Source organism: Oncorhynchus nerka, linkage group LG13 (genome assembly GCF_034236695.1).
Source record: "Oncorhynchus nerka isolate Pitt River linkage group LG13, Oner_Uvic_2.0, whole genome shotgun sequence".
NCBI classification, from domain to species: domain Eukaryota; kingdom Metazoa; phylum Chordata; class Actinopteri; order Salmoniformes; family Salmonidae; genus Oncorhynchus; species Oncorhynchus nerka.
In genome coordinates, this window is record NC_088408.1 from 39,832,481 (window position 1) to 39,860,364 (window position 27,884).

At 40.3% G+C, this 27,884-nt stretch overlaps 2 protein-coding genes across 3 annotated transcripts in view; one reads left to right on the forward strand and one right to left on the reverse strand.

Moving 5' to 3' along the window:
- The window catches only part of LOC115140421 (zinc finger protein 239-like), a 105,800-nt gene that overhangs the window by 54,059 nt on the left and 23,857 nt on the right, over positions 1 to 27,884 (forward strand). The gene's annotated exons all lie outside the window — the stretch shown is intronic.
- LOC115139524 (proline-, glutamic acid- and leucine-rich protein 1-like) lies at positions 13,869 to 18,542 on the reverse strand. The gene is made up of 2 exons (XM_065026076.1): positions 17,948 to 18,542; positions 13,869 to 13,972 (listed from the first exon to the last, which is right to left on the reverse strand). The coding sequence occupies exons 1-2, from the start codon at positions 18,264 to 18,266 to the stop codon at positions 13,869 to 13,871; spliced, it is 423 nt and encodes a 140-aa protein (XP_064882148.1). The 5' UTR covers positions 18,267 to 18,542.

Genomic DNA, 27,884 nt, shown 5'->3' on the forward strand with positions numbered 1-27,884 from the left:
GTAATTACGGCTCTTCCGTTAGTTCGTGTGGAACGGCAGGCAGAGAGAGCGTAAACAGTCAGCACAGCTCTTATATACGTCACAGAAAGTAGGTTGACCCTAGGAAGATCGGATCTCCGGATTGGTTCAGCTGGTTGTAGTCTGTAGTCTTCCGCCATTGGCTCAGTTGTCTGTCCGTCATCGTAGGATCTTCTTCGGGCACACAGTGTTCGGTTAAAAATAAAAGGAGATTATGTGTGTAATGTGGGAGCTATCCTGTAGGGGACCCCACAGGCTTTACTGTGAGTTGTAGCCATGTAATTAGCAGTAAGTTAGTCACCTGCATACGAAATAGCAATTCCTTACAAAACCCTCTCTTCACGTCTCACCAGAGACGTGACACAACCTAACTGGATCCAGACACAAAGAGAAACTTTTCCCATAAGGACTATGAAATAAGGCACGGTATTAAACAGAAATAGATATTTATGTATTACCATCATGTTCTCCATTCAATCCCACTATGTACTAAGTTGGCTACCAGCCACCTAGGAACTTACAACCCTCATTTAACAGAGCGGAGAACAGCTCAAAATAAAAGTAAAAATTATTGTCCACATTAGCCAACTTTTTCCAGCAGGAAAAAGTTTCTGATACCCTCTCTTCACATCTCCTAAGAGATGTGATATAGTCCAGATACATTACTCCAAGCAAAAACGAAGACATAATCCAAAAAGGAAAAATATCCTAAACTAGGTATGTCTATCCGGAAATGGCCCACAAAGAAAAATAATTTCCCCCTCTTCCCATCCCAGATGGGACACGACATACAATGGAGAAGCTTAATCAATAAAAGCAACTGGATCCCCCTTTTTACTCCTGCTAGGGTGTCACTCAATTATCCTTTATTTCAGCAGTCATAGCATTTCATGAAAATAATAAACAGTTTATTACTAATTACAAGTGATATATGCCTTTGTTTCCCCCTTGTCACCCACTAGGGTGTCACTTATCAAAAACAGGATAAAACTTTATTGTTATTGACATGTAAGATGTAGGATAAAACTTTGGTCATGGAAAACAGAGTAAAGAATTATTAGAAACCATCTGGTCCTCTCAGCTACTTCTATCCTGTACCAGGTGGGCTCCATGCCACCCAGGGACTCCAAACCATGTGTCATCATCAGTCAGTCCCATCCTCCCCTGAAAGCATGCGTCCGTATCAGCATCGCCAACTGGAGCATCAAGCAAAGGCATATGCCTGAAGCCCTCACCACATCTGTAACAGACTTGTCAAAACACAGCATGATGCAAGCAGCACATCACATCAATAACAAATAATACAAGAATTAGGGTCAGAAATCCAGTAACCATCCTACCAGTGCACTTACCAAACCAGGCCAAGAGAACAGACTCCTCCACCCCCCCCCGTGGACCTCATCTTAGCAGATAGTGCATCAACCCCGCCTTAGATTGTGAAGTTTAAAAACTATCATCTGGACTGGTATTAGGAATATACGTGCAACATTGTTTACCGAACATCTTGCAGACGTCCCCCTGACTGGCAAGAAGCATATCCAAGGCAAGTCTATTCTGTCTGGAAACCCCAAATGTGGCCTCAAGCTGTTCAGACATACTAGTGAGTGCATCACGGGAGTAATTCACAAAACGCTGTTGATCATAGTAGATATAATTAATCCATGCAGTCTGTCCAGCATCCACCATGGCTGGACCCATAGTAGGTAGTAAGTGCCAGAGTCCATCATTCCTACCCAAGGCCTGAAACTCATGAGGAATCCCCACTGGCACTCCCAACAGGTTAGTGTATGTCAACTACATCCTCTGTCCATGGAGCACTACTACATTTGTCTCCCATGGGATGGAATGTTTTCAGGTCCCCTGGTTACAGAACTCAGCAGCTGTTCAGCAACAACATCAACAATGGTCAGTGGAATTATCAAACTGGTCAGACCACACGTACCTTGCCATTCTCCTCTAAGAATGGGTCTCAGCCCTCTTTTGGCTTCACTCATCCACCATACATCAGCCAGACCACTAGTTTGGTTTAGGCCTGTAACTGGCCAAGTGGAATTAATGGTTTATGTTACTCCTGCAATCAGCTTCAGGCAATCTCCCATAATCAATGCCATTACCTGTACCCGTGATGCACTCGTAATTGCCCCCATATGCCTCAACACCCCAAGAGGCCCGATGAGGAGGTACTGCAGGAAACACAAGGCTCAAAGAGGAACAGAGGGTTGAATTGGGCTTAACCTGGTAAAAACTTCTCAAAATACACAACCACCCCTCTCCTTCTCCTACAGCAAATGGGTGTAGCCAGAACAGGTCTAGCATAACTTCAAATAATACAGTCCTTTCCTCTCAGGGTTTTAGCTGTGTACCTCATATAAGACAGCCACAAATTGTCCCTACTATCAAAACCAGTCTCAGTTTCTAATTGATCAATAGCCGAATAGTCTCTAACATTAATTACCTGAATGGTATTTTTTAACACAGTGGTGGTAGAGGAGTGTGTCCGGTTACCTCTGGTCTTGGCAGTACCTTGATAGAAAACACACCCATCATGTCTGTCCTCGTCCTTTGTAGTCCGAGGGTGTGAGTTCCTGCATCAGAGAGCTTAATAGTTTTGATGGTTAGTAGGATTTCATCACCTTTACAAAGTTCAACATTGCTCCCAGATTTCCCCATATCATGGAAAACCTATCCACCCTTGTGGGATCCTCCATGCTATAAGGATACCCTCTTCTCCAATCCCAGAACTGTCCGAAGTCGGTTACCGTGTAATCTCTATTCTAACTTCTTATCTACCCAGATCTAGGGATCTCTTATGCTTATTTTGGAACAAAATACACATCACTTAGCCAGAGCCAGACACATCTTCACCTCTATGAACAAAAACAGGGGTGATAGGACAGGTAGGGTTACTTCATTCGAGAGTTGGCCCCCGGAATTCTGTTAATTCCAGTTCTTCTCCCGAACTCTGTTTATTGTCCGACAGTGAAAAAATGTCTTACCCTTCCGCCGTGCGATATGAATCTGGGTAGCTCTTTCAGCTAGCTGTCACCAGGGGTCTTCTATGGTCCCCAAGCCTCTGGGACTGGATTGAGTGACTTCACCTGTAGTTCACCTGTAATGCATACAATCCTGGACATACAGGCTTGGTTAACAAACAATTTCTCATATGTTTTATCTGATTATATCTTTAACTTCTATTCCCAATTGTTAGCTTACATTTTTTTTATTTTTTAGTTTCCTATCCAATAAGCCCCATCCTATCCTAGACCACAATTTACCCATCCCCCTTTTGATACCTGACTCTGCCCAGGTATCAACCTTACCTACTCTAAATACTGACTTAGGTAAGATTAGTATATTATCCTTATGTCTGACATCATGAAGGAGCCCCTTTTAGTTTTCCACATGTCCAATTCTCCCTTGGGCGTCAATCCAGTACCAATTCCCTGTCAAGTTTCTTATCTACTTAAGAACTATCTGCGCTACTTATATATTTTCTTAAATATATATTTACCAATTTAAACCTTTTCTCTCATATTTCTCAAATACCACTAAGCTTCTAACTGTTTGACTTTATCCAAAATCATGTCTATGAGTGTCAATCTCTAAAGTCCTTACATTTCCTTAATTAACCTAACAATAATCCTAAATCATCACAGATGTCCTATATACCTGTTAAATTTAATACTATTTTTTTTTTTAAACCCCTAATGGTAAAAAAAAAATTCAAAACAAATTGCTTATCATATCAAAATCCTTCCTTCAAGGACTCTCAGTATTCTATCTGACAATAACATGAATTTAATATATGTTGCAGAGTGCAGAATTCCTTGTCTACAGTGATTTATCACCCCTAAGAACTGAAACTTATTTTTCTATGTAATTCCCTGCCCTATTGGCTTAATATATATCCTATCCTAACCTCCTAACCTAAACTCCTTTATAATGAATTTACCTTAAAACTAGTACTCAATATGACCACATTCATTATACCAATGACTCTCCCCCAAGGCTGATCAGACCTTAGAAGACAGTGATGATAAGGTCCATGAGTCAACCCACCCTTTTATAGTCAAGTTCTATACTACACTAGACATATTAAAGAACCCTTTATCCTTAAAATCCAAATTCACTTGTGTAATTTAAAACTCATAAAATAAAAACTCATAATGTTCCATATTTGAGCGTGTCTCTTTAAAATACCTTTGCACCAAAACAAATAGTCCTAACAAATGTTTTATGTGTATATATTTGCAAACCTTAATGATTAATCAAAACTTCCAGGCCTTTCCAATTTGGTCGTTTATGGCCTCATTCTCCCCAATATTATAATCCCTGATATTTAATAAAAATAACGTATTTTCCCTTGGCTCCTTCAACTCACATTTACATCTCAATAAAACAAAACACCATCTGCGTGTTCCTCAAGGAAAAACAACTTGCCCCTGTTACGTATCAAGGGAAATGTTCAAATAACCAAATTCAACCTCGCTAGTTTACCGAAACATGTACAATTATGTTTTACCATAGAGGTTGCTTTTCACCATTAATACCCTGACACCGTTCCACATAATGGAAACAGTGCTCAAATTCACTGGTGCTATTCAAACGATCAAACCAAAAATCAACAACCATCAGAATCCACCATCACGATGTTTTATGACTCAGACATCCAATCCCTCTCTCTCACGGCCCAATTACAGTCCAAATAAACGCCACAAATCAATGATACCCACCCAGCGAATCAGCTGCTAGTTTTTAGCATCTTTCCTGACGATTTACATACTCCTTTTAAAGGACACTAACCATTTTCTCTGTCACCCCCAGTCAAGACATCATTTCCGTGGCGACGGAAACCTCGCTAGTGATGTCATCAACAAGCGCTCAATCTTGACTCATTTCGCAACGATTTTCAACTCATTGTAAATAATGGTTGGCTGTCTGCAACAACAGTATTTCGGGTTCGATAAACCAAACCTAATTTATCACATCTGTTGAATCCTGATTTAGAGTTTACAACATCAATCAACATCTCTCAATTCGCTAATCTTATAAAAACATTTCGATGGACACAAATCTATCGTAATTGTTCCCTCGTTATTATTCAGAATTAATTTGATTTAAGTTACTGTCTCGTCTTTGAATTAGCATTTTAATTACGACTCTTTTCCCAATGTATTATTCCCAACAAATCATTTAGTGAACAGACATCGCCTTGCATCAAAATCTCCGTTCTTATATTAAGTTGAATGAATTAGTCTTTCAATTTGAACCAAACAAACTATTTAAAACGTTCAGTTTATATCTTATACCAATACTAGTGACTATAACTTTCTCTGCAAAACAATTAGTTTAATTAAAACCAAAAACTCAGACATATATAACTGCTCTTTACACCTCAACTGGGAACCGAACCCCGGCCTCCCACGTGGCAGGCGAGAACTCCACCACTGAGATTCTCCGCAAATAGACCCAATTTTCAGTTATCTGCATTTGTTACTCCGGCATCTGAACAACAGAAAATAGCACTAATTTAAACGCCCAAAGTTTTCCCTCAATTAGGATTCTCATTAATCTCGCTCCCTTCGTATCTGACCCTTCTTTCTTAAATACGTGAATTTTGTTCTTTTCTGCCTCTTTCTCTCTTAACCCACATTCCATTGTTTTCAGCTGAACTGCGGATGGCGGTTCCCCTCCTAAATGACCTTCCTGTGTCCATTTTAGCTTTAATCCCTCCCAAACTTTCTTCATGTGCTTCCATTGTTTCTTTCCCCTGATCTATATTCTATTTTTTGTTCTAGGAACTCATTAAACCTCAGCTTTGGAGTATTGAGGGTCGCCATTGTGAATTTTTAATCGTGATTTTATTTAATTCAATCGGAATTTAATCGTAGTTTTAATCGAATTCTCTCCTTCTATCTGAATATAGTTAGCATATACTTCGCCCGACGTTGATTAATACCCACGATGTACTCGAAGAGACACTGCTGCACGTGCTCTGTCTTATCTCTGAGCTTCTCCTTTGTATGTTTTAGTTCGAGAAAAACGCATGGGTCGGTATGGGATTTGTGGAGCGCACAACCAAGGGATCTATTCAACTATTTAGTCTCAATATTTAAATATTATATTCAGATATTATTTCAATTACACATCAGTCATTTTGTTCCTGATTATACATTTAAATTTGAGCGATTCTATAGCAATCTCTTTAGGCAATATCAACAGGAATGAAAAAAGCGAAAATCAGTGTTTTAGCCCGGCGGCTGTCAATCAAGTTTGCACGGTCATTCGACTACTGAGATGGCCTTGTCTATCAGCACGTGTGCATAATAGCCCAGTTACGTATCCCAACCTAGCGGTTTACTCCGCAACAAACGTTTCTCTCAATTTAATTTCCCCGGTCTCAAAATCTCTAGTCAACTCTGGTTATATTATGTTATTGTTTGATGTGCAATGGTCACATCATTCCCGATCTCTGTCTAGTGGAACGCCAAACTCACACATCCTACATCCACTCGACTACACCTCTCACATAACCTGTTAAATAGTAGACAGCTTTTCAACAGGGCATTTTTCATGCAGATTCATTCAATCCAACCACACCTCAACAAGACCTATTCGTTATCAATAGGACATTTTACTTGCAGATTCGGTTCATCTATCATTTAACTATAACCACACCTCCACAAGACCTATTCGATAGTACACAACGTATCAATAGGACATTTTACATGCAGATTCGGTTCATCTATCACCACATTCATTCGTATGAAATTCTCATTGAATTTCCAACATTCATAATCGTGTCCGTTACATGTTAAAACACAGCCTCTGCTTTCCCTCACCTCTATACACAACCCAATATATATATAATTAGGACAGTTTTCTATGCAGATTTCAGAACAAACAGGGTCCCGAAGGAATTTAACATATTGGTCAATCACAATTCACTCATTCCTATTAAAATAACTCAGTACAGGCCAATTAATAAAATTCTATAACAACTGTCAGAACACAGAAGTCATAGGTACATATTAACAGTTACAAATAGACAAAACATACAATTACTGGTTATATCTCTGACCTCTTATTAAATCGACCCCTATCAGACCGAGCTAAGCGGATTTACTGGATAGAATTCAACTCTAGAATCCAATTCTATCCCCTACTGATCCCTATCGAATTTAACCCCTATCAGAATTAATTAATACACGTTATCTCTCTGACCCCTGAAAGCCGACCCCTATCGGCGAATCTCTTATCAGTCTAGCCTCGACCGGTTCCCGGGACAAAATTTCCATTTCTCCCCCTCGGCGTTAGGTTTCTGACTGATCTCTATTCCCGATCCCTATCGCACTAACCCCTATCAGCATTGATGCGCATGTCCAACCCCTATCGGAACTGAATTTATATATGTCCGATCCCTATTGGAACTTTTTAGGCCTTTAATTGATCTCTCATCATTGAAAGCTATCAGACTGTGACTGATATCTCATCAGTGATTCAGATCACACCAGCCGTCGCTGGCTTGTTACTACATATCTTCACTACACTGTTCTTTTCGACTCGTCAGCAAATTATAAATTTACACAAGAATTCATACTTACTCGGAAATACTGATCAAAATTTAGGCAGACTATACGACAATATGCAAAGTTTGATTTAACAGGTTTTGCTTACCTTATTTATGGTGCACCTTTAGATCAGTTTCCCGAGTTGAGTAGAATTGTTGTCCACCCCCCGAGAATCAAATCACCCGTCCTTCTCGGATCTTCCTCTCCACGCGCTCACCCCTCTCTCACATCCAATCTGCTCGCTTCGACTGGACCGTTAGTTAACCATCCTCTGCTACCATTTCTGTTAGCAATTGGATATGTAGATGGGTGAGCCGGTCAAGGATCGATTCAGACTAAGTGGTAAATTTTATGACGAGTAAACAGTTTATTCAGAGTGAAAATATGTATTACAACGTAATTACGGCTCTTCCGTTAGTTCGTGTGGAACGGCAGGCAGAGAGAGCGTAAACAGTCAGCACAGCTCTTATATACGTCACAGAAAGTAGGTTGACCCTAGGAAGATCGGATCTCCGGATTGGTTCAGCTGGTTGTAGTCTGTAGTCTTCCGCCATTGGCTCAGTTGTCTGTCCGTCATCGTAGGATCTTCTTCGGGCACACAGTGTTCGGTTAAAAATAAAAGGAGATTATGTGTGTAATGTGGGAGCTATCCTGTAGGGGACCCCACAGGCTTTACTGTGAGTTGTAGCCATGTAATTAGCAGTAAGTTAGTCACCTGCATACGAAATAGCAATTCCTTACAACTCTCATTAACGTAAATTTCCAATCTAGAGAAGTTCTCACTTTTGTGATAATGAACTAGCTGACGTTAGCTTCGTTGACGTTAACTAACTAACTAAGGACGGTGACCTGTCCAGACGAGATGTTACAACGAACTGAATCGTCAAAGGAGGTCTTCCTCTTTATATAGCCTGCTACAGCATGCAATACTATTAACTCACAAGGGGGCATAACGTTACATGTACAATACTATCCCATTTTGGAAATGTTACATGTATGCCCCCTTGTGGAGGGAAATTAACCTAAAGTGGACACACTCCAATCAGTTTCTGAGACAATTGCCCGTAATCGATTATACACACATACAATTCATCATATTTTCATATATTCACAGAATCCATATAAAATGTAAGAAATTCTTAGGTACTCACAACAACCATGCAACCCCCCGGTCAATATCATCCCGCTCTCAATACCACCCCGTGATATCCTATGATGGGCAGTGAAGGAACCCCAAGATAAAGTTATATCAAAGGTTATTATCCAAATGTCAATCATCTGATTAAGCATAGATCTCTGTGAGGAACTATAGATCTCTAGGAGGAACACAACTCTCATATCACAGTCACACAATGCTATTCCCAAACATACCTAGTCAATTAGTTTTTTTTCAACAATATTTTAACCTGCAGGAATATTTCCACATTTCTTTGTGGTCTCCCTGAGATCCCAATTTAGAGGGATCTCTCGTGCACCATTTACCCAGGTTGTCAGGAGCGGTCACCAAGTGAAGATTCACATTCCTGTCGCCAAATGTGGTGGTTAATTTCTTAAATATCAAATGAGGAGAGACAAACTTACCACACAAGTCAGAGTTATTCTTAAACTAAATCTTTAATCACTTAATAATGGAGCAGGTCAAGACAACACACAAATATAAAGTGAATCAATTGAGTCCTCTACGATAATATGATAGCTGGTCGACGAATCACCCCTAGATGATTCGTTGAGTGCCACGATACAAAGGTCTTTTATAGCCAAGATACACCCCTTTCAACCTACATGACGAACAACAGATGTATAGAACGGGTCACAAGATTAAGATTTGTATGAAAGATACTTATTATTCTCAGAAGACAATATCTGCTGTAAAAACAGTATTCTTTGTGTAGAGACCAGGGTCTGGCTCTGAGGTTGTCTCTCCCTGGTACCATATAGAACAGAAACATTAACTCATGCCCTGGAATGCGGTCTCTTTAGGTTTTATCACCCAAAATATATTGTAAATCTCCGGTCAGTGTTTTCTCCCAGAGGCCCATCATTAGTAGAACACACAGACACAATAGTTATAAGAACCCTCTATTCTGTTGCATAAAACAACCATTTGAGGCAATAAAAGTATTATAACATAATCTTGCAGTTTTGCACTCAGTGTCCACGGAAAGTTGACTAGTAACAACAACTGGGACCTAAAAGACACCCACCATGAGACCCACTAAATCTGCCCAAGAGGAAAACAAAAGAAAAACCTACAAACTAAAAAACAAGAAACAAACCAAAACGGTAGTGCAACTAAAGTTGTTGACTCGCCACATCTATCAAGACAACTGGAGCACAGGGCCAGACACTCTTATTAAATAGAACCTGGAACAGCTCAGGTGAAACACCTTCCCACTAATGAGATGGACAAGCCAGCACAGGTGTAACACATACTGATTAACGAGGTGACACCAATCAGTGCGTCCTACGAGCTAATGAGATATACGTGCTAAAATCCAAACCTCAAAACCAAAGACTGTAACACCATAAGAGAATGCTTACAACCAACAGAAAACAACTTCCATTTCACATTATAATCAACTACAATGCTTCAACTTCACCAATATAAACATGGTGTCACCTGACTGTCAATAATTAAAAACAAGAAAAAAAATGTTTTCCCCTCTAGCTTCTAGAACTCTCGTCTTCCTAAAACTCACTAGCTTCTAGAACTCTCGTCCCCTTGGAACGAGCCCAAACATAACTCATCTCCAATACGGAAAATCTAAATAAATTGTGATCCATGGCAACTCACTGGCTAAATGCAGAACACAAAACATTTTGACTGCCCACCCTTGAGACAATCAGCAACCAAGTTGTCCTTACCACGGACATGTCTGATTTCAAGGGGAAACTCCTGCAATATCTGTAGTTACTTTCCACCTCACTGCGGAGCTTCTCTCTCTTTTCAGGGTTCACTCGAAAGGCATGTTGTTGGATCGGGGCCCAGTCCCCAATGGCATGCTCTTTTACATTTGGGTTGGCACATCTGAGAATGAACCCTGATATTCTAAAAGCAGGGCAACAATGTCAATATAATTTGTCCCCAAAAATTGTCAGTTGGTTGCATAAATAATCATGATTACTAAATATTACATGAATTGTAAATATAAAATATCAACACCAAATGTACACCCCTTTGTTCATATGTATTGGCAATAATTCACTTAGGATATGCCCCCCCCCCTTTTTTCACCTAAAATGACATACCAAAATGTAATTGTCTGAAGCTCATGCCCTAAAGGAAGGATATGCATATTCGTGGTACTATTTGAAAGGAAATACTTTGAAAGTTGTGGAAATGTGAAAGGAATGTAGGAGAATATAACAGAAAAGATCTGGTTAAAGATAATACAAAGAATCAAACAACCGTTTTTTGTAAAGAATTTTGTACCATCATCTTTGAAATGCAAGAGAAAGGCCATAATGTATTATTCCAGCCCAGGTGCCGTTTAGATTTTGTCCACTAGATGGCAGCAGTGTATGTGCAACGTTTTAGACTGATCCAATGAACCATTGCATCTCTGTAAAAATGTATCAAGACTGCTAAAATGTGCCTAATATGTTTTTTAATATGTTTTCATGTTCAAAATTATACACTCTCCTCAAACAATAGCATGGTATTCTTTCACAGTAATCGCTACTGTAAATTGGACATTGCTGTTAGATTAACAATAATTTAAGCTTTCTGCCAATATCAGATATATCCATGTCCTGGGAAATGTTCATGTAACTTACAACCGTATGCTAATTGCATTAGCCTACGTTAGCTCAACCGTCCCATGGTTTGGTGCAGCATGGAATAATAAAAACCTGTATCTTTTGTCAGGCTGGATGTTTGAAATATGAGTAGGTGATTTGAGACATGCTTCTTCAGTAGTGGCAGGTAGCCTAGTGGTTAGAGCGTTGGGCCAGTAACCGAAAGGTTGCTGGATCTGAATCCCGGAGCTGACAATGTAAAAATCTGTCGTTCTGAGCAAGGCAGGTAACTTGCCGTGGACGTTGATTAAGGCAACCCCCCGCACCTTTCTGATTCAGAGGGGTTGGGTTAAATGCGGAAGATACATTCAGTTGAACAACTAACTTCCTTGAAGACAATTAGCGTCACATTTTGTCAAGAAATACTGGAGTGATGTAAGATTGTTAATAAAATGGACTATTGGCCAATTTATTATTCTGCGTCCATGTGTATAGGCTGCAAGTACGTTGAAATTAAGTTGTTTTAAAGTCATTGACAAAATCACATAATTTCAACTAAAACCTAACGTATATTGGTCAAGATTTTGCTATTTTGGTGGTATAGCCCCAATGTCAAAACACAGTTTTAACGTGTCCAAATCAATAACAAATATGCAGAAACAGGTTGTGATATATTGAAAACCTAAACATAACATGTACAATATCAACAAACATCTGCAACAATAATCATATTACTTGTATTTTTTAAACAAGCACCTTATAAACTGCACAAACACCAGAAACACTGTTGTTTTGACGAGTAGCAATAAATCCCTGATTTCGATTAGGGGGGAAATCAGGTTGTATGTGCTGTTGAAACTAACACAGCTAAAAAAAACAAATGAAAATGGGAGATATCTGTTACCTCACTGGTTAGAGGACAACCTGCAGAAGACAGTCAGCTACATTTCGGAGAAATGGAACACTTATTTGTCATCACTCATCAAACTAACAGCTCAAAAACCACACGGAATCTGGGAATAATGTGTCCATCACTGGTTAGAAGACAACTTGTAGAAAACAGCTAGCTTACATATTGATTCAAGTAGGTCGCCAACGCGGTAAGTGCAACACAACTCTTTTTTTGTTAGTCACTTTTTGTTAGACCACATAAATAGTACTCTTCCATTTCAGAGCCTGGATTTTTCCAGAGGCTAATATCCATATCACACTGAAATCAATTGAACAGGGGGCAAACATTTAGGGTTCTACATTGTGACATTAAAATACTCCTACTACAATGTTAAAACATTCTACATTTTGAGATTTTATTTAATTGATATCTTGAAACAACTCCTTCATGTATGTTTTTTCTGATGTTTGATCAGAGATCTTTTGCTAGAGTATCTCTTGTCGCATTGATCACAGCTATAAGGTTTCTCTCCTGTGTGTGTTCTCTGGTGTATAGTCAGACTGCTAGAAGTAACAAAACTCTTCCCACATTGATCACATCTATAAGGTTTCTCTCCTGTGTGTGTTCTCTGGTGTGATTCTAAACATCCTGAAGAAACAAAACGCTTTCCACAGTCAGAGCAGCTAAATAGATTCTCTCCTGTGTGTGTTCTCTGGTGTTTAGTTAGACTGCTACATGTAAGATATCTCTTCCCACATTGAGCACAGCTATAAGGTTTCTCTCCTGTGTGGATTCTTTGATGAATTGTAATGCCTGCTGAGGAGGTGAATCTCTTCCCACAGTCAGAGCAGCAGTGAGATTTTTTCCCTGTGGGTCTCTGCTGGTGCTTCTTGAGGAGTTCAGATCTGGAGAGACCTTTCTCTGCCTCATCAGCATCATGAAGTTGTTGAGGCTCCCCAGAGGATCCAAGATAGTCACGTCTCTTTCCTGTGTGAACAGAGTCAGGCAGATGGTTAAAGGCCCACAACAGTGGAAATCCATAGTAAAAGGTGATGCCAACAGCGTAGCCATGTTATACAACAATTGACATCTGTAATGAATGTTAAAATTATTTGACAATTGCCTTAAGACAGTCAAGTGAGAAAGTTCTAGTTTGTCTTGTTTTCACATTAGTAGTAACATCGATGATTGTAGGCTAGAAATAAGTTATTCAAGTTGTTGAAATCCTAAGCACTGTGCCAGACGACTTTTGGTCTCCAATATCGGCCCCTTTCTGTGTTTGCTAAAATTGCAGCACGAGGGCGATGCGCACACAATTTGATTGCAGAAACACCTCCCTCCTGATGAGGAAACTGCTAGTTATGGATGTAGTATATCTGCCTGGAGCAAAAATGGTGAGCGAAGATTTTAAATTTTCACAATGTATTCTGAATATTACAGCGCACTATCAGCGCAAGATCAGGAGTGCTACTCAAGGAAACTCACATTAAGCTCTGTGTCTATTCACTAATTCACTCATAAGCCTTTAAGTCCCCTGATCTGGAAAATCTCTTTTCACATTGGAAGCCATACCACATTGGTGGTATGGCTTTTCTCCTGTGTGTGTCCTCTCATGGCGTTTTAGGTTCCCTAACCAGCGAAAACTCTTTTCACAATGGGAGCAGTGGTGTTGTCTCACTTGTTTTGGGTGTCTCTGGGTCTGGTTTCCCTGAGGGACTCTTCCTGCTGTCATAGTGAGAGTCTGGTCTCTCTCCTGCCAAAGACAAACAGTATCTAGTTAAACAGAGACCTGAATTAAACCTCCACATGATAAAACTCTCTTCCTATGAGGTGTAATCTAGACTATATCCCTCAATAAAAGAGCAGAACTGGTCATCACAGAAAAAAATAAAATAATAATAATGTAAAAAAAAAAAAAAAAAAGTTTGGACATGTAAGAGTATAGCTTCCGTCCCCTCGCCCGACCAGGGCTCGAACCAGGGACCCTCTGCACACATCAGCAACATTTACCCATGAAGCATCGTTACCCATCGCTCCACAAAAGCCGCTGCCCTTTCAGAGCAAGGGGAACCACTACTTCAAGGTCTCAGAGGAAGTGACGTCACCGATTGAAACCCTTTTAGCACGCACCACCGCAAACTAGCTAGCCATATCACATCGATTACACTCACCCCCCTTTTGACCTCCCCCTTTTCCGTAGCAACCAGTGATCCGGGTCAACAGCATCAATGTAACAGTATAGCGAGTGAAGTCACCGATTGAAACGCTATTAGCGCGCACCACCGCTAACTAGCTAGCCATTTCACATCAGTTACAGACATACCTGCTCATTCAAGGGTTTTTATTTATTTTTACTATTTTCTACATTGTAGAATAATAGTGAAGACATGACAACTATGAAATAACACATATGGAATCATGTAGTAACCAAAAAAGTGGTAAACAAATCTAAATATATTTGTAGCCACCGTGTAGCCACCCTTTGTCTTGATGACAGCTTTGCACACTCTTGGTATTCTCTCAACCAGCTTCACCTGGAATTACATTTACATTTACATTACATTTAAGTCATTTAGCAGACGCTCTTATCCAGAGCGACTTACAAATTGGTGCATTCACCTTATGACTTCCAGTGGAGCAGCCACTTTACAATAGTGCATCTAAATCTTTTAAGGGGGGTGAGAGTGATTACTTTATCCTGGAATGCTTTTCAAACCGTCTTGACGGAGTTCCCACATATGCTGAGCGTTGGCTGCTTTTCCTTCACTCTGCGGTCCAATTCATCCCAAACAATCACACAGTTGATTTCTTCAAACCAAGCTGCTTACCTATTGCAGATTCAGAATTCCCAGCCTGGTGCAGGTCTACAATTTTGTTTATGGTGTCCTTTGACTGCTCTTTGGTCTTGGCCATAGTGGAGTTTGGAGTGTGACTGTTTGAGGTTGTGGACAGGTGTCTTTTATACTGATAACAAGTTCAAACAGGTGCCATTAATACAGGTAACGAGTGGAGGACAGAGGAGCCTCTTAAAAAATAAATTACAGGTCTGTGAGAGCCAGAAATCTTGCTTGTTTGTAGGTGACCAAATACTTATTTTCCACCGTAATATGCAAATAAATTCATTAAAATTCCTAAATGTGATTTTCTGGATTTTTTTTCTCATTTTGTCTGTCATAGTTGAAGTGTACCTATGATGGAAATTAGAGGCCTCTCTCATCTTTTTAAGTGGGAGAACTTGCACAATTGGTGGCTGACTAAATACTTTTTTGCCCCACTGTACACATGGTTAGCAGATGTTAATGCGAGTGTAGCGAAATGCTTCAGAATGCTGTGGTAGCCAGACAGGTGTGTGCTTTTCCAAATCATGTCCAATCAACTGAATTTACCACAGGTGGACTCCAATCAAGTTGTAGAAACATCTCAAGGATGATTAATGGAAACAGGATGCACCTGGACTCAATTTCGAGTCTCATAGCAAAGGGTCTGAATACTTAGGTAAATAATGTATTTGATTTTTCTTTAAACCTAACCTTTTTCTAAAAACCTATTTTTGCTTCGTTATTATGGGGTATTGTGATGTCATTATGGGGTATTATGTGTAGATTGATGAGGATTTGTATTTATTTAATCCATTGTAGAATAAGGCTGTAACGTAACAAAATGTGGAAAGACTTTAGTGACATAAATAAGGGGTTAAAAACATTTTTTTTTCTCTCTCAGATAGAGGACAGACACTTCAGAACAAACTTCCTTTAGATTTTTTGGGGGAAACAATGTTACTATGGTTACTGTTGTTCCATGTGAATGTTATCCAATGTGTTACTATAGTTACTGTTGTTGCATGTTGTGAGTGTTATCCAATGTGTTACTATGGTTACTGTTGTTCCATGTTGTGAATGTTATCTAATGTGTTACTATAGTTACTGTCGTTGCATGTTGTGAGTGTTATCCAATGTGTTACTATGGTTACTGTTGTTCCATGTTATGAATGTTATCTAATGTGTTACTATGGGTTACAGCAGTATGGACTAATAATTGTGTCTTACAATTCAAAATCAGAAAGACAAATTATCCTTGGAGGGTGTTTCTACAGGACTATACTGGGGAAGCCCTTCATGTTGGAGGGTGTTTCTACAGTACAATACTGGGGAAGCCCTTCATGTTGGAGGGTGTTTCTACAGTACAATACTGGGGAAGCCCTTCACGTTGGAGGGTGTTTCTAAAGTACTATACTGGGGAAGCCCTTCCTGTTGGAGGGTGTTTCTACAGTACAATACTGGGGAAGCCCTTCATGTTGGAGGGTGTTTCTACAGTACTATACTGGGGAAGTCCTTCATGTTGGAGGGTGTTTCTACAGTACTACACTTTTTCTAAAGAGACTCACTTATATCTTCACCACACAACCCTCCCCTTCTTCTTGTCTCAACATTTTAAATTATACTCAAGAGACATTATCTTCACACCAATTTGAGATGCTTGTCACGGACAGCCGCAACTCAGTAATCAACGAGGCCTATATTGCCACACACACTACCCAAATAGGCATAAGCCTACAAGCTTGTGATTTGAAACCATACACAGCTATTTTTTTAAAGAAGCTAATGATCCCTGATTCCTCTGTGGCAACGTCACACTTTCTGGTAAAGGATTTTCTTTCTTTCTGTATAGACAGGAGTTATTATATAATTTGGGCAAATTTATCTCAATTTATTTACCTGTTGGACCCACCCACTATGCCATTTCTCTCCTGTTCTATTGGACCCATCACTCTGTCATTTCTCTACTGTTCTATTGGAGACCCACCACTATGTCATTTCTCTCCTGTTCTATTGGACCCACCACTATGTCATTTCTCTCCTGTTCTATTGGACCCACCACTGTGTCATTTCTCTCCTGTTCTATTGGACCCATCACTGTGCCATTTCTCTCCTGTTCTATTGGACCCACCACTATGCCATTTCTCTCCTGTTCTATTGGACCCATCACTGTGCCATTTCTCTCCTGTTCTATTGGACCCACCACTGTGTCATTTCTCTCCTGTTCTATTGGACCCACCACTATGCCATTTCTCTCCTGTTCTATTGGTTTTCATATCAACTTTATTTCGTTGTCCAGAAGCCAAAGGCACAATCCTAGTTGGTGCAGCTTTAGACTCCCCCTCTTTCTAAGTTCCTAAAAGAGATTTTCATCTGTCAGATATGAACCTCTATCAGGTGGACTGTATAGAACGGTGTGTTCATCTCTGTCAGATATGAACCTCTATCAGGTGGACTGTATAGAACGGTGTGTTCATGTCTGTGGATTACAATGGATGACAATAATAAGAAGTATACCCAAAGAAAGGGGAGGCGGGAGCTAGAGAATCCGCAGCGCCGCTTTGTGGACAACGACTCCCCTTGTTTGGGCGGAGAGACATCTTGTTATTATATCCATAATCTTTGGTGTAGCCAACCCAACTCTCACATGGCACTATTGGGGAGCACGGTGTGCCGTAAAACCTCAGTACATGCTGTGCCCCCCAGTCTGCGGTCAGCAGATAGACCCTTCTTAAATATATATGTTAAGTCACTTTTTGGAAACAGAACGGAAAAAACAAGGTAGTAGCTTGCTCTCTGCGTCGTCTGATTCTAGACATATCGGTCCTCATCCTAGGGCCCTTCATTGAAGAGGTATTGACGAGCCAACTCCGAATATCCAAAGTTAAATACCGATTTAAGGCCGTACTTACTGGTGTTAATCAGATATCCTATCTCCTCCTCTTCATCTTCATCTTTCAATGTGATAGTAATCTCCCCTTCCTTCTTCACTCCAAAAACTGTATCCTCCTCTTTCTCTTCCTCCTCTTCTTTGACTATAACATCCTCCTCTTTCACTCTGAACGAGTCTTTCGCTTCTTCTTTCACTGTAACAGCCTCACCCTCTACTTGTTTTTGTATTTTGACATCCTCTTCCTCCTCTTTCACCACAACGTTCAGCCACAGACCCTCTTCCTCCGTCCAGCAGACTTCCTCTTCTTTAACAGGAGGGGAGAAGTTTAGGGAGCTCATGTTCGGAGATGTTAGCTAGCTAGCTATCATTAGTGACCATGCTAGTGCTAACTTACACAGCCAGCTACTATAGCTGACTAATAAAAAATTACGTAATATTAAATTAAATAGGTTAACAAGTAGATACGACAGAAGTGTGTCTAAAACATATTAGCTAATATACGCCGAAGGCGTATAAACAGCTGGAATCTTTCGGCTAGCAATCTGTTGGCTAGCAAGCTACCGAGGTGGTTGAAGAGCTGTTTATGAAGAACCGTCCCCTAGATTAAACGTCACGCTAGCAGCATCACATATCGCCGTCTGCTGACTGGAGTGGGAAACGCAGTTGAGGATCATATTTTATTTTCAGACAAAGATGATTTTAAATTAGTTTAATTAAAAATACCATTATATTGAGACATGCAAAGACAGGAATGTGTTGATTGATTAGTGCGAATAAAACATGTTTACCACAGCATATTTAAGGCAGTTTCATTAAGTCAAATTAGCAGCTAGCTACTGTAGATCTATTCTAATCCTACAAGGTGTAACAATAACTCATGTAGATGTATATAATGAACAGACTAGGTCTATACTGCTCCTACATGGTGTAACAATACATCATGTAGATGTATATAATGAACAGACTAGGTATATACTGCTCCTACATGGTGTAACAATACATCATGTAGATGTATATAATTAACATACTAGGTCTGGTGTGGGGCTTTAAGGCGATGCTGTTAGTGTGACGTATAATCTAGTGGACGGAACGCTTCTTTCAACAACTGCAACAGTTAGTCATTCACCTCAGTAGCTTACTAGACAAAATAGCCGAACCAATTAATCTCTTTAGACGCTTTAGTGTATATTAGCCACTGTGTTTTAAACCCACTTCTGTCGTCTAGTTAGTTATCCGTTTTAATGCAATATTTACGGTGTTGTTCTTAGTCATCTAGCGGGCTTGTTAAGTTAGCATTAGCCTAGCTAGCTAACATCTCCGACCATGACCTCACTAAGTTACTCTCCTCCTGCTAAAGAAGATGAGGTCTGTTGGACGGAGAAAGAGGGAATGTGGCTGAACGTTCTCGTGAAAGAGGAAGAGGTGGATGTCACAATACAAAAACAAGTAGAGGGTGAGGCTGTTATAGTGAACGAAGAAGAGAAAGACGTTTCAGTTAAACAAGAGGAAGACGCGTTCAGAGTGAAAGAGGAGGATGTTACTGTTAAAGAAGAGGAAGAGAAAGAGGAGGAGGGGAAGATGAGTCACATTGGAAGAAGACGAGGATGAAACTGGATATCTGGGCTCGGTTTCCTAATGGCATGTTAAGGCATCCAATGGTTCTAACGATAAACGGGCCCTGATTAACACTAGTAAGTACTGTCTTAAAAACAGAGGCACGAACTCTGCCGTTTTTGAACTGATGTGTGGTGTTACAGGGGAAATATGCAATAGCTACATCCATATTTAGACTTTTTAAAAATGATTTATAGCCATTAATTCTTGAAGAATATAACACATGCCTCATGAGCATAGTTCAACTCTTTACCCCATCAGAACCCCAAATAGGCTTTTTTTTACCCCAATGTTTAGAAACAATTTAAATGATAAACAAACACTGTAAACACTCAACATGGTTAAAACTATGTTGATATCATGGATGGTCAGTCCTTGCATCCATAGGTACGTCTATGAATTTGAGAGTAGTTACATTTCTCCAGCCCCATCATCTTATTACCAAAACAGTGGTGGAATGACAGCTTTGTTATTGTATGAACTGCAGATTGGTTGATAGATGTGCGGCTATTTTATAGGGGTAAACTAGGATTTAAATAGCAAAAAATTGTCAGCCCTGAGACTTGGTTGAGGAATGGGGACTGGAGAAATGTAACCACTCTCAAATTCATAGAGAAAGCTATTGTAGCAACCGTAACTCAAAACCTAGCGACCTCGTTAAGAAGTTCAGACATCTTGGCGTAACAGTTATAAGGTGTTGGCTTGACAGTTGCTGGACCCAGGTTTCAGTCCAGCTCAGGGCTACCCCTTGAATTGCCTTCACTATAAATACAAGGGCTGGCCATCCATAAGGTCAAAATGATCATTTTAACCAGGTTTTGAGGCTATACAGTGATTTTTTACAAACAGTGGTGTTATACATGCATATGTTTTGGTTTCTGGTGGGGTAATACATTTGAAACATTTCAGGCATATAAAAGTTATATTCTTCAAGAATCAATGGGTATGTAGTAATTGGGTCTTTCTATAACTGCCAGTGTAGATTTCCTGTGGGGGTAAAATTGTTAGAGCTGTTTATAAGTCATTAGCAGTGTTAGAATACTCATACTAACCGTACTATTTGTGACGGGAATTGAGTATATAGTATGCTTATTGGTCATAGCATGATGTAGGTCGTGTGCCATAAGTTCCCGGATGTCGTACTAAATTCGCCACAATATGACGTATTTTAGGGCCCACAATGCAATTCTTCCATAAATGGGTGTTGCTTCACATAGTTTTCAGATTTCAAGAAAATGACGGAAAATATGAGGTCCAACGAGAGCCTATACAAATTCATCGCTTTAACTAATTATGACAAATGTTAAGAAAAGGTCGCAGTTGCAAATGAGAACTTGTTCTCAACTAGCCTACCTGGTTAAATAAAGGTGAAATAAAACAATAAAAAGGTTGAGCAATGTAATAAAGTAATAACTTTTCGAATAAGTTACCTTACACGCTATTTTGTCTGACAATTTGTTAGCATGTTATTACAGCATTATGTACCGGTATGTTAACTAGCTACCTAACGTTAGTTGGCTACTTAAACATCAAACTTGCCAGTATATTAACTATATTCTATCTAACTAACTACCCAACGTTTATTGACTTGATTATTCCCGTCATTCTTCGCTAAATGGTATAGTCGTTGTGCGTTCTCAATGGACATTCGGGTGCTTTCATAAATTCGCTCTGGCTAACCACTCCGATTTCAGAGTACTCGTCTGAGTACCAGAGAGCAGAATAATGAATTTACTAGCTCAACACCCGTTGAATATGTCCAGGTGTCAGTAAACGTAGGCAAAAAGGAGCAAAGAAATGTTTTCCGGCAGTACAGTTACAGTTACCAACGCTCTGGCTAACATGAAAACTGCCTAACCAGCTCTGCTAGGGCGAGTAAAATGGTCAGTCTCGATTGTGTCTGGAAGTAGTAGCAAGCTAAGGTCAGAACGGTCAAATCAACCTAACTCCTCGGCCGAAGCGGTCAGTGGCTCCGAGAGAGAAACGGGATGAATTTACAAACAGACAATCTGACAACGGTCTGAATTTATGAAGCACTCTGGTATTCAAGATTGAATTTAAAAACACACCCGAAGTCGTAAAATGTTCAACTAGTAATGTGTTATGCTAACTAACTCACAAGAGGTTGCATAGTAACAGCATAAACTTCAGGCAGACCGGAGAAGAGCGCTTAACTGAAAGGATACGGTTCGGTTACAGTATACTACAATTAACTAATAGTATGTAGTATATACTCATTAAGTATATAGTTACAGTATACTAGGCCAATGAAATCCGTGCCTGGTTGGAAGTCCCGCATTCCACAGGTGATGAGCGTCAGGCTCAGAATCATTCCTTCAATTATCCCGCTCTTCACCTCGGTGTGAACAGGAACAATTCATACTACTAAAACAAACAATTGGAACATGGGACTGTCTTAAGTTGCTCCAACTAAATTGACCCTTGGTGGTAGAGCGTGATCACCCCCTGGACTTTGTGTGGTTCTCATAGTTTCCTAATCACAAACAATATCCTGGCTTTAACAATGATGGCTAAAAATGAGACCTAGACAATGAAAGTTAAGACCTAGGTAAAGTTGGATTTATATTCACACATTCAGACAATGGCCAATATAATTAAATTTGTAAAAATCAATAACTAATTCATTGATTGTCTCATAAATATTAAACTAGGTATGATTTATTATATAAATGTCTAGCATACTTTTACAACCTATGTTTTGAATAAAAAATCCAGTTTTTATTTTATACAATCTATAAAATGCCATTTAAAAGCGGTATAAATAACTAATTCACCATTTGTTACAGAAAATTAATAATTTAAAGTTAATTTGTGGAATTTCTTTCCTTAATGCGTTTAAGCCAATCAGTTGTCTTGTGACAAGGTAGGGTTTTCTCACTTTCTAGTAGGCTTATATTGAAGATATGGCAAATAGGAGTGGCAATGTCGTCTGCTATTATCCTCAGTAATTTTCCATCCAAGTTGTCAGACCGCGGTGGCCTGAAAAAGAAATGGAGAACCTCACACTCTAGGAGCTCAGATGCAATAATTTAAATACCTGATACCAATGTTTTCACAGACAAGCTGTCTTCATCAAGGTATAAAGACAAACACTGCGTGTAACTGGTTTGTGTCAAAGGACACACACAGGTGTCTGTAATCATGTCCGAGTGTGGCCTGATATCATTGGTTAATTTACAGATATAAGTAGAACGTGTAAAAACAAATGGATAGCATACGGTCATAGATACAATTTGGCTACATAGACCTACAAACATTTACAATGAATAGCAATATTACAATAATGTCTATGTTGAGACCGACGAGAGCAAGGCTCTTTAAATTAAAGATCCAGACAACCTCTCGTTTTAACAATAATTTGTCGAGGTCACCCCCTCTCCTAGGGAGGGTGATGTGTTCGATGCCGATATAAATGTAGGGACGACATCAAGGGGTTCACTTCCAAAAAGTTATAAGATAAATAACTGCCTTAGTGGTGCATGTGATAACACCTTTGATTGGGATCTGTTTCCCTGTTTGGGGGTGTTTTTGGAGGATCTATATTTGTAAGTGCCATTGCATTGAGCACAGCCATTACACTTGTAGTTTCCATCCGGGAGAGGAGTGCAGGAGTATTTTGGGGTGGTATATGAGAGTTTACCAATCGATCTCTGAGATTTCTGCCCCATGAGAATACGACCAAGGGAGGGTCTGGAAACACATTACCGTTACTGTCATCGTATCTTATGTACCAATGTTTGTGAACGATTCCCTTCATTTGTTCACAGCACTTTGAATAGCGGGTAGTTTTTGCAAAACTGTGCTTGAAAGAGAATTTATTGATTTTTGTACCCCCTCTCCTCTGTCGAAATTGTTTGCAAATTCTTTTGATTCAAGTGTGAGACTCTCCTTTGGTGTTTGTTATTAGGTCTATGTTATTGTTAGTATCTTCCAGTAGTTATCGATGTTACTACTGTGAAAACAAGACAAAATATTACTTGTTGCTCAATTGAAAATTATAAAATAATTTAACAGGCATCAATTGGTGTACAACTTCATGGGTATGCTCTGGGCATCACGTTTTACCTCAAATAAACAGTGGATTTCTGCTGTTGTGGGACTTTAACCGTCTGACTTTGTCGTTCACACAGGAGAGAGATGTGACTATCTTGGGTCCTCAGGGGAGTCTCAACAACATCATGATGCTGAAGAGGCAGAGAAGAGTTTCTCCAGATCAGAACACCCCAAGAAACACCAGCAGAGACCCACATGGAAGAATCCTTACTGCTGCTCTGACTGTGAGAAGAACTGCAAATCTAAATCAGAACTTAAAATCCACCAGAGAATCCACACAGGAGAAAAACCGTAACACTGCTCTCATTGTCGAATGAGTTTCTCTAGATCATATTCATTGAAAACACACCTGCTAATTCACACAGGAGAGAAATCTTATAGCTGTACTCAATGTGGGAAGAGTTTTACTACATCTTCCAATCTGACTAAACATCAGAAAACACACACAACAGAGAAACCTTATAACTGTGATCAATGTAGGAAGAGTTGATACATTTGGCTATCTGACTGTACACCAGAGAACACACACAGGAGAGAAATAATTTAACTGTACTCAATGTGGGAAGAGTTACTACATCTAGCTCTCTGAAGGTACACACGAGAACACACACAGGAGAGAAATCGTATAGTTGTACTCAATGTGGGAAGAGTTTTATTTAGGCAAGCTGCCTGAAAGTACACCTAAGAACGCACACAGGAGAGAAATCTTACCACTGCTCAAAAAGAGTTTTGTTGGCTTAAGTGATTTAAAGATCACCAGAGAACACACACAGTAGAGTTCCCATATAGCTGTGATCAATGTGACAAGAGATACTTTGAAAGATCTCTGATGAAACATCAGAAAATACATAGATAAAGGATTTGTTTTAATAATGTCAAATCAAATGTATTTATATAGCCCTTCGTACATCAGTTGATATCTCAGTGCTGTACAGAAACCCAGCCTAAAACCCCAAACAGCAAGCAATGCAGGTGTAGAAGCACGGTGGCTAGGAAAAACTCCCTAGAAAAGCCAAAACCTAGGAAGAAACCTAGAGAGGAACCAGGCTATGTGGGGTGGCCAGTCCTCTTCTGGCTGTGCCGGGTGGAGATTATAACAGAACATGGCCAAGATGTTCAAATGTTCATAAATGACCAGCATGGTCAAATAATAATAATCACAGGCAGAACAGTTGAAACTGGAGCAGCAGCACAGCCAGGTGGACTGGGGACAGCAAGGAGTCATGTCAGGTTGTCCTGAGGCATGGTCCTAGGGCTCAGGTCCTCCGAGAGTGAAAGAAAGAGAGAATTAGAGAGGGCACTCTTAAATTCACACAGGACACCGGATAGGACAGGAGAAGTACTCCAGATATAACAAACTGACCCTAGCCCCCTGACACACAAACTACTGCAGCATAAATACTGGAGGCTGAGACAGGAGGGGTCAGTAGACACTGTGGCCCCATTCGAGGACACCCCCGGACAGGGCCAAACAGGAAGGTTATAATCCCACTCACTTTGCCAAAGCACAGCCCCCACACCACTAGAGGGATATCTTCAACCACCAACTTACCATCCTGAGACAAGGCCGAGTATAGCCCACAAAGATCTCCGCCACGGCACAACCCAAGGGGGGGGCGCCAACCCAGACAGGATCACCATATAGGTTAATAATGTCACAATGTCTGTAGTGGCTTCCTTTCGTCCTTACCATAGCCACTGCCCAAGCCTGAAGCGGGGTTATTTGGTACGCATACAGTCCACACTCAATGTTTCTAAACGGCCAAACATTCAATGACATCCAGGGATATGGTGCAACAAAAATGTTTAATCTTCTTATATCTAACAAATAAATGATTCTCCAATCAACTTAAAGCATAGAATACTTGATATGGAAAACACATATTATGACCTGTCTGTATGGTCAAAAAACTATACCGCTCCCGCATCTAGCAAGGACTCCCTCCCCCAAACTAACAAATTAATATATCTCAAATCAGGTAAATATAAATCATAAAGGTACGTACCTAATATTTCATCATGTACATTCATATTTAATATATTTACACAAATATACATGGAGCTCCGTATGTTCGGTCTTTTATACAAATATGTCCAAATTGTCTCTAACATACCGGCCCCTAATTGTTGACTGCACTGAATGCACAACAATTACTTAATATTCAAACGTAGAGCCAAAACACAAAACATTCTATACCAGAGCACTATTACAGTTCATAGCTATATACAAATATACAAGGTGCCATATAGGAAAATAGTCCATAGATCTCAGTCTGAGTTGAAGTGTAAAGGTGTTCAACTTCCAAAAATGTCAAGAGTTTGACGTCCAAAAATGTATGCCTGTGACATCAAAGAATGTAAGAGTACGACATCAACGAATCAGAGGTGCACGTGATTCTAAGATGGAGCACTGTGTGTGTGTGTGTGTGTTTCACTCCGTCGCCTCAAGGAGCAGACAGAGTTTATTGATAGGTCTCTGTAAAATATTGGTCTTAGTCTTAACCATGACGCTCCGGACAAGACCTTTGGCCCCTGGCAAAGCCTCCACCACACGCCCCATTAGTCAAGAGTTCCTTGGGGCGGTGTCATCGACGATGACCATGAGGTCACCAGGACTGAAGTTTCTCTTAGTTTTGTTCCACTTGTTCCGCTCCTGCATAAGTGGAAGATACTCCCTGATCCATCTCTTCCAGAAGAGGACAGTGATATTGTACTTGCTTCCATCTCCTTTGTGAGTATAGGTCGCTTCTCTGGAATAGTCCTGGTGGCAGGACTGGCTTAGCTTTCAGATGAAGCAGATGGTTCGGAGTCAGGGGTTCTAGATCATTCGGGTCAATTGTTACAGTAGTGATTGGTCTGTCATTCATAATCGCCTCAACTTCACACAAGGCTGTCTGCAAAGCCTCATCATCCAGTACTTGCTCTTTAAGGACTGAATAGAGGATCTTTTTCACCAGTCGGATCAACCTCTCCCATACCCCCCCCCATGGTGGGCTCCAGAGGGAGGGTTGAATGACCATGTCACTCCTTCCTTCAGTAATTCATTTTGAATCTTGTTGTGATCCAACTCTTTCATAGCTTCTCCTAGCTCTCTGTGTGTTCCAACAAAGTTAGTGCCATTGTCTGTTCTGATACTTGTTACTGGGCCCCTTCGACAGATGAACCTGCGCAAGGCATTGATGCAGGAATCAGTATCCAGATAACTAGCAAATTCTAGATGGACAGCTCGACTCACAAGGCAAGTAAAGATCACACCATACCGCTTCACATGAACGCTGCCTCGCTTCACCTCTATGGGGCCGAAGTAATCTATGCCCACATGGGTGAAAGGCAACAAATCAGGTGACACCCGATCTTGTGGAAGGTCGGCCATCTTCTGTTCTCCAGCTCTAGCTTGCATCCGCCTGCAGAAGACACAGCTCTTAAGGATCTTCCTTGCTAAGGAGTTGGCACAGGGTATCCAATATTGCTGGCGAAGTCTAGAAAGCATGTGACCTCTCCCAGAGTGGCCAACCTGCTCATGGATGTGGAGTAAGATCAGTCTAGAGATGTAGGAGTCTTTGGGCAGGATCATAGGATTCTTTAGTTCCGTAGGCATAGCAGCTTTGCTTAACCTTCCTCCTACTCTCAGAATGCCATTGTCAACAATTGGATCAAGCTTACAGATTGAGCCGCTTCTCTTGGCACATTGCACTAGTTGTGAAAGGAAAACAATTTATTGTTTAAAGTGCTGTCGTTGCTCAAATCGGATGACCTTTTCTGCTTCATCTAGGTCATCCACAGACAGACTTTCTTTTCCTAACGTCAGTTTGAACATGTCAATGTGTTCCTTCAGTGAGTTTGTCAGACTCTGATCTGATCTTGGATCAGTTTGAGAGAGAATTTTTCTTTCCTGGCTTAACTGTAGAAGACATTTCAGCATCCAGGCAACTGCTTTCTTCAAGCTGTTCCATGTTGAATAGTACTCAATCAGTTTGCTGGTTGGACTCTTTTCTTCCACACTCCGTACTGTTTACGATTACGTCTTTTCTCACCTCTGGATCATCCGGAGGGATGGAGCTAAGCTAAGCTCCTTGGTGACTTTCGGCCATTGAGTTTCTGGTTTCTCCAGGAATTCTGGTCCTTTGCGCCATCTCTTTGAGTTCAGGAACATTTCAACATGTAATCCTCTTGAGGCATCATCGGCTGGGTTGTGTTTGGAGATCAAATACCTCCACTGTTTTGCTTTCGATAGGTCACGGATCATAGCAACCCTATTAGCCACAAAG

Bases quoted from the DNA above. Each gene is read 5' to 3' on its own strand.
- LOC115139524 (XM_065026076.1), bottom strand. From the start codon at position 18,266: ATGAGCTCCCTAAACTTCTCCCCTCCTGTTAAAGAAGAGGAAGTCTGC. The intron at 13,973-17,947 runs GTAAGTACGGCC...TGTCTTTGGCAG, and splicing joins AGGATATCTGATTAACACCA to GAGAGAGACCAGACTCTCAC.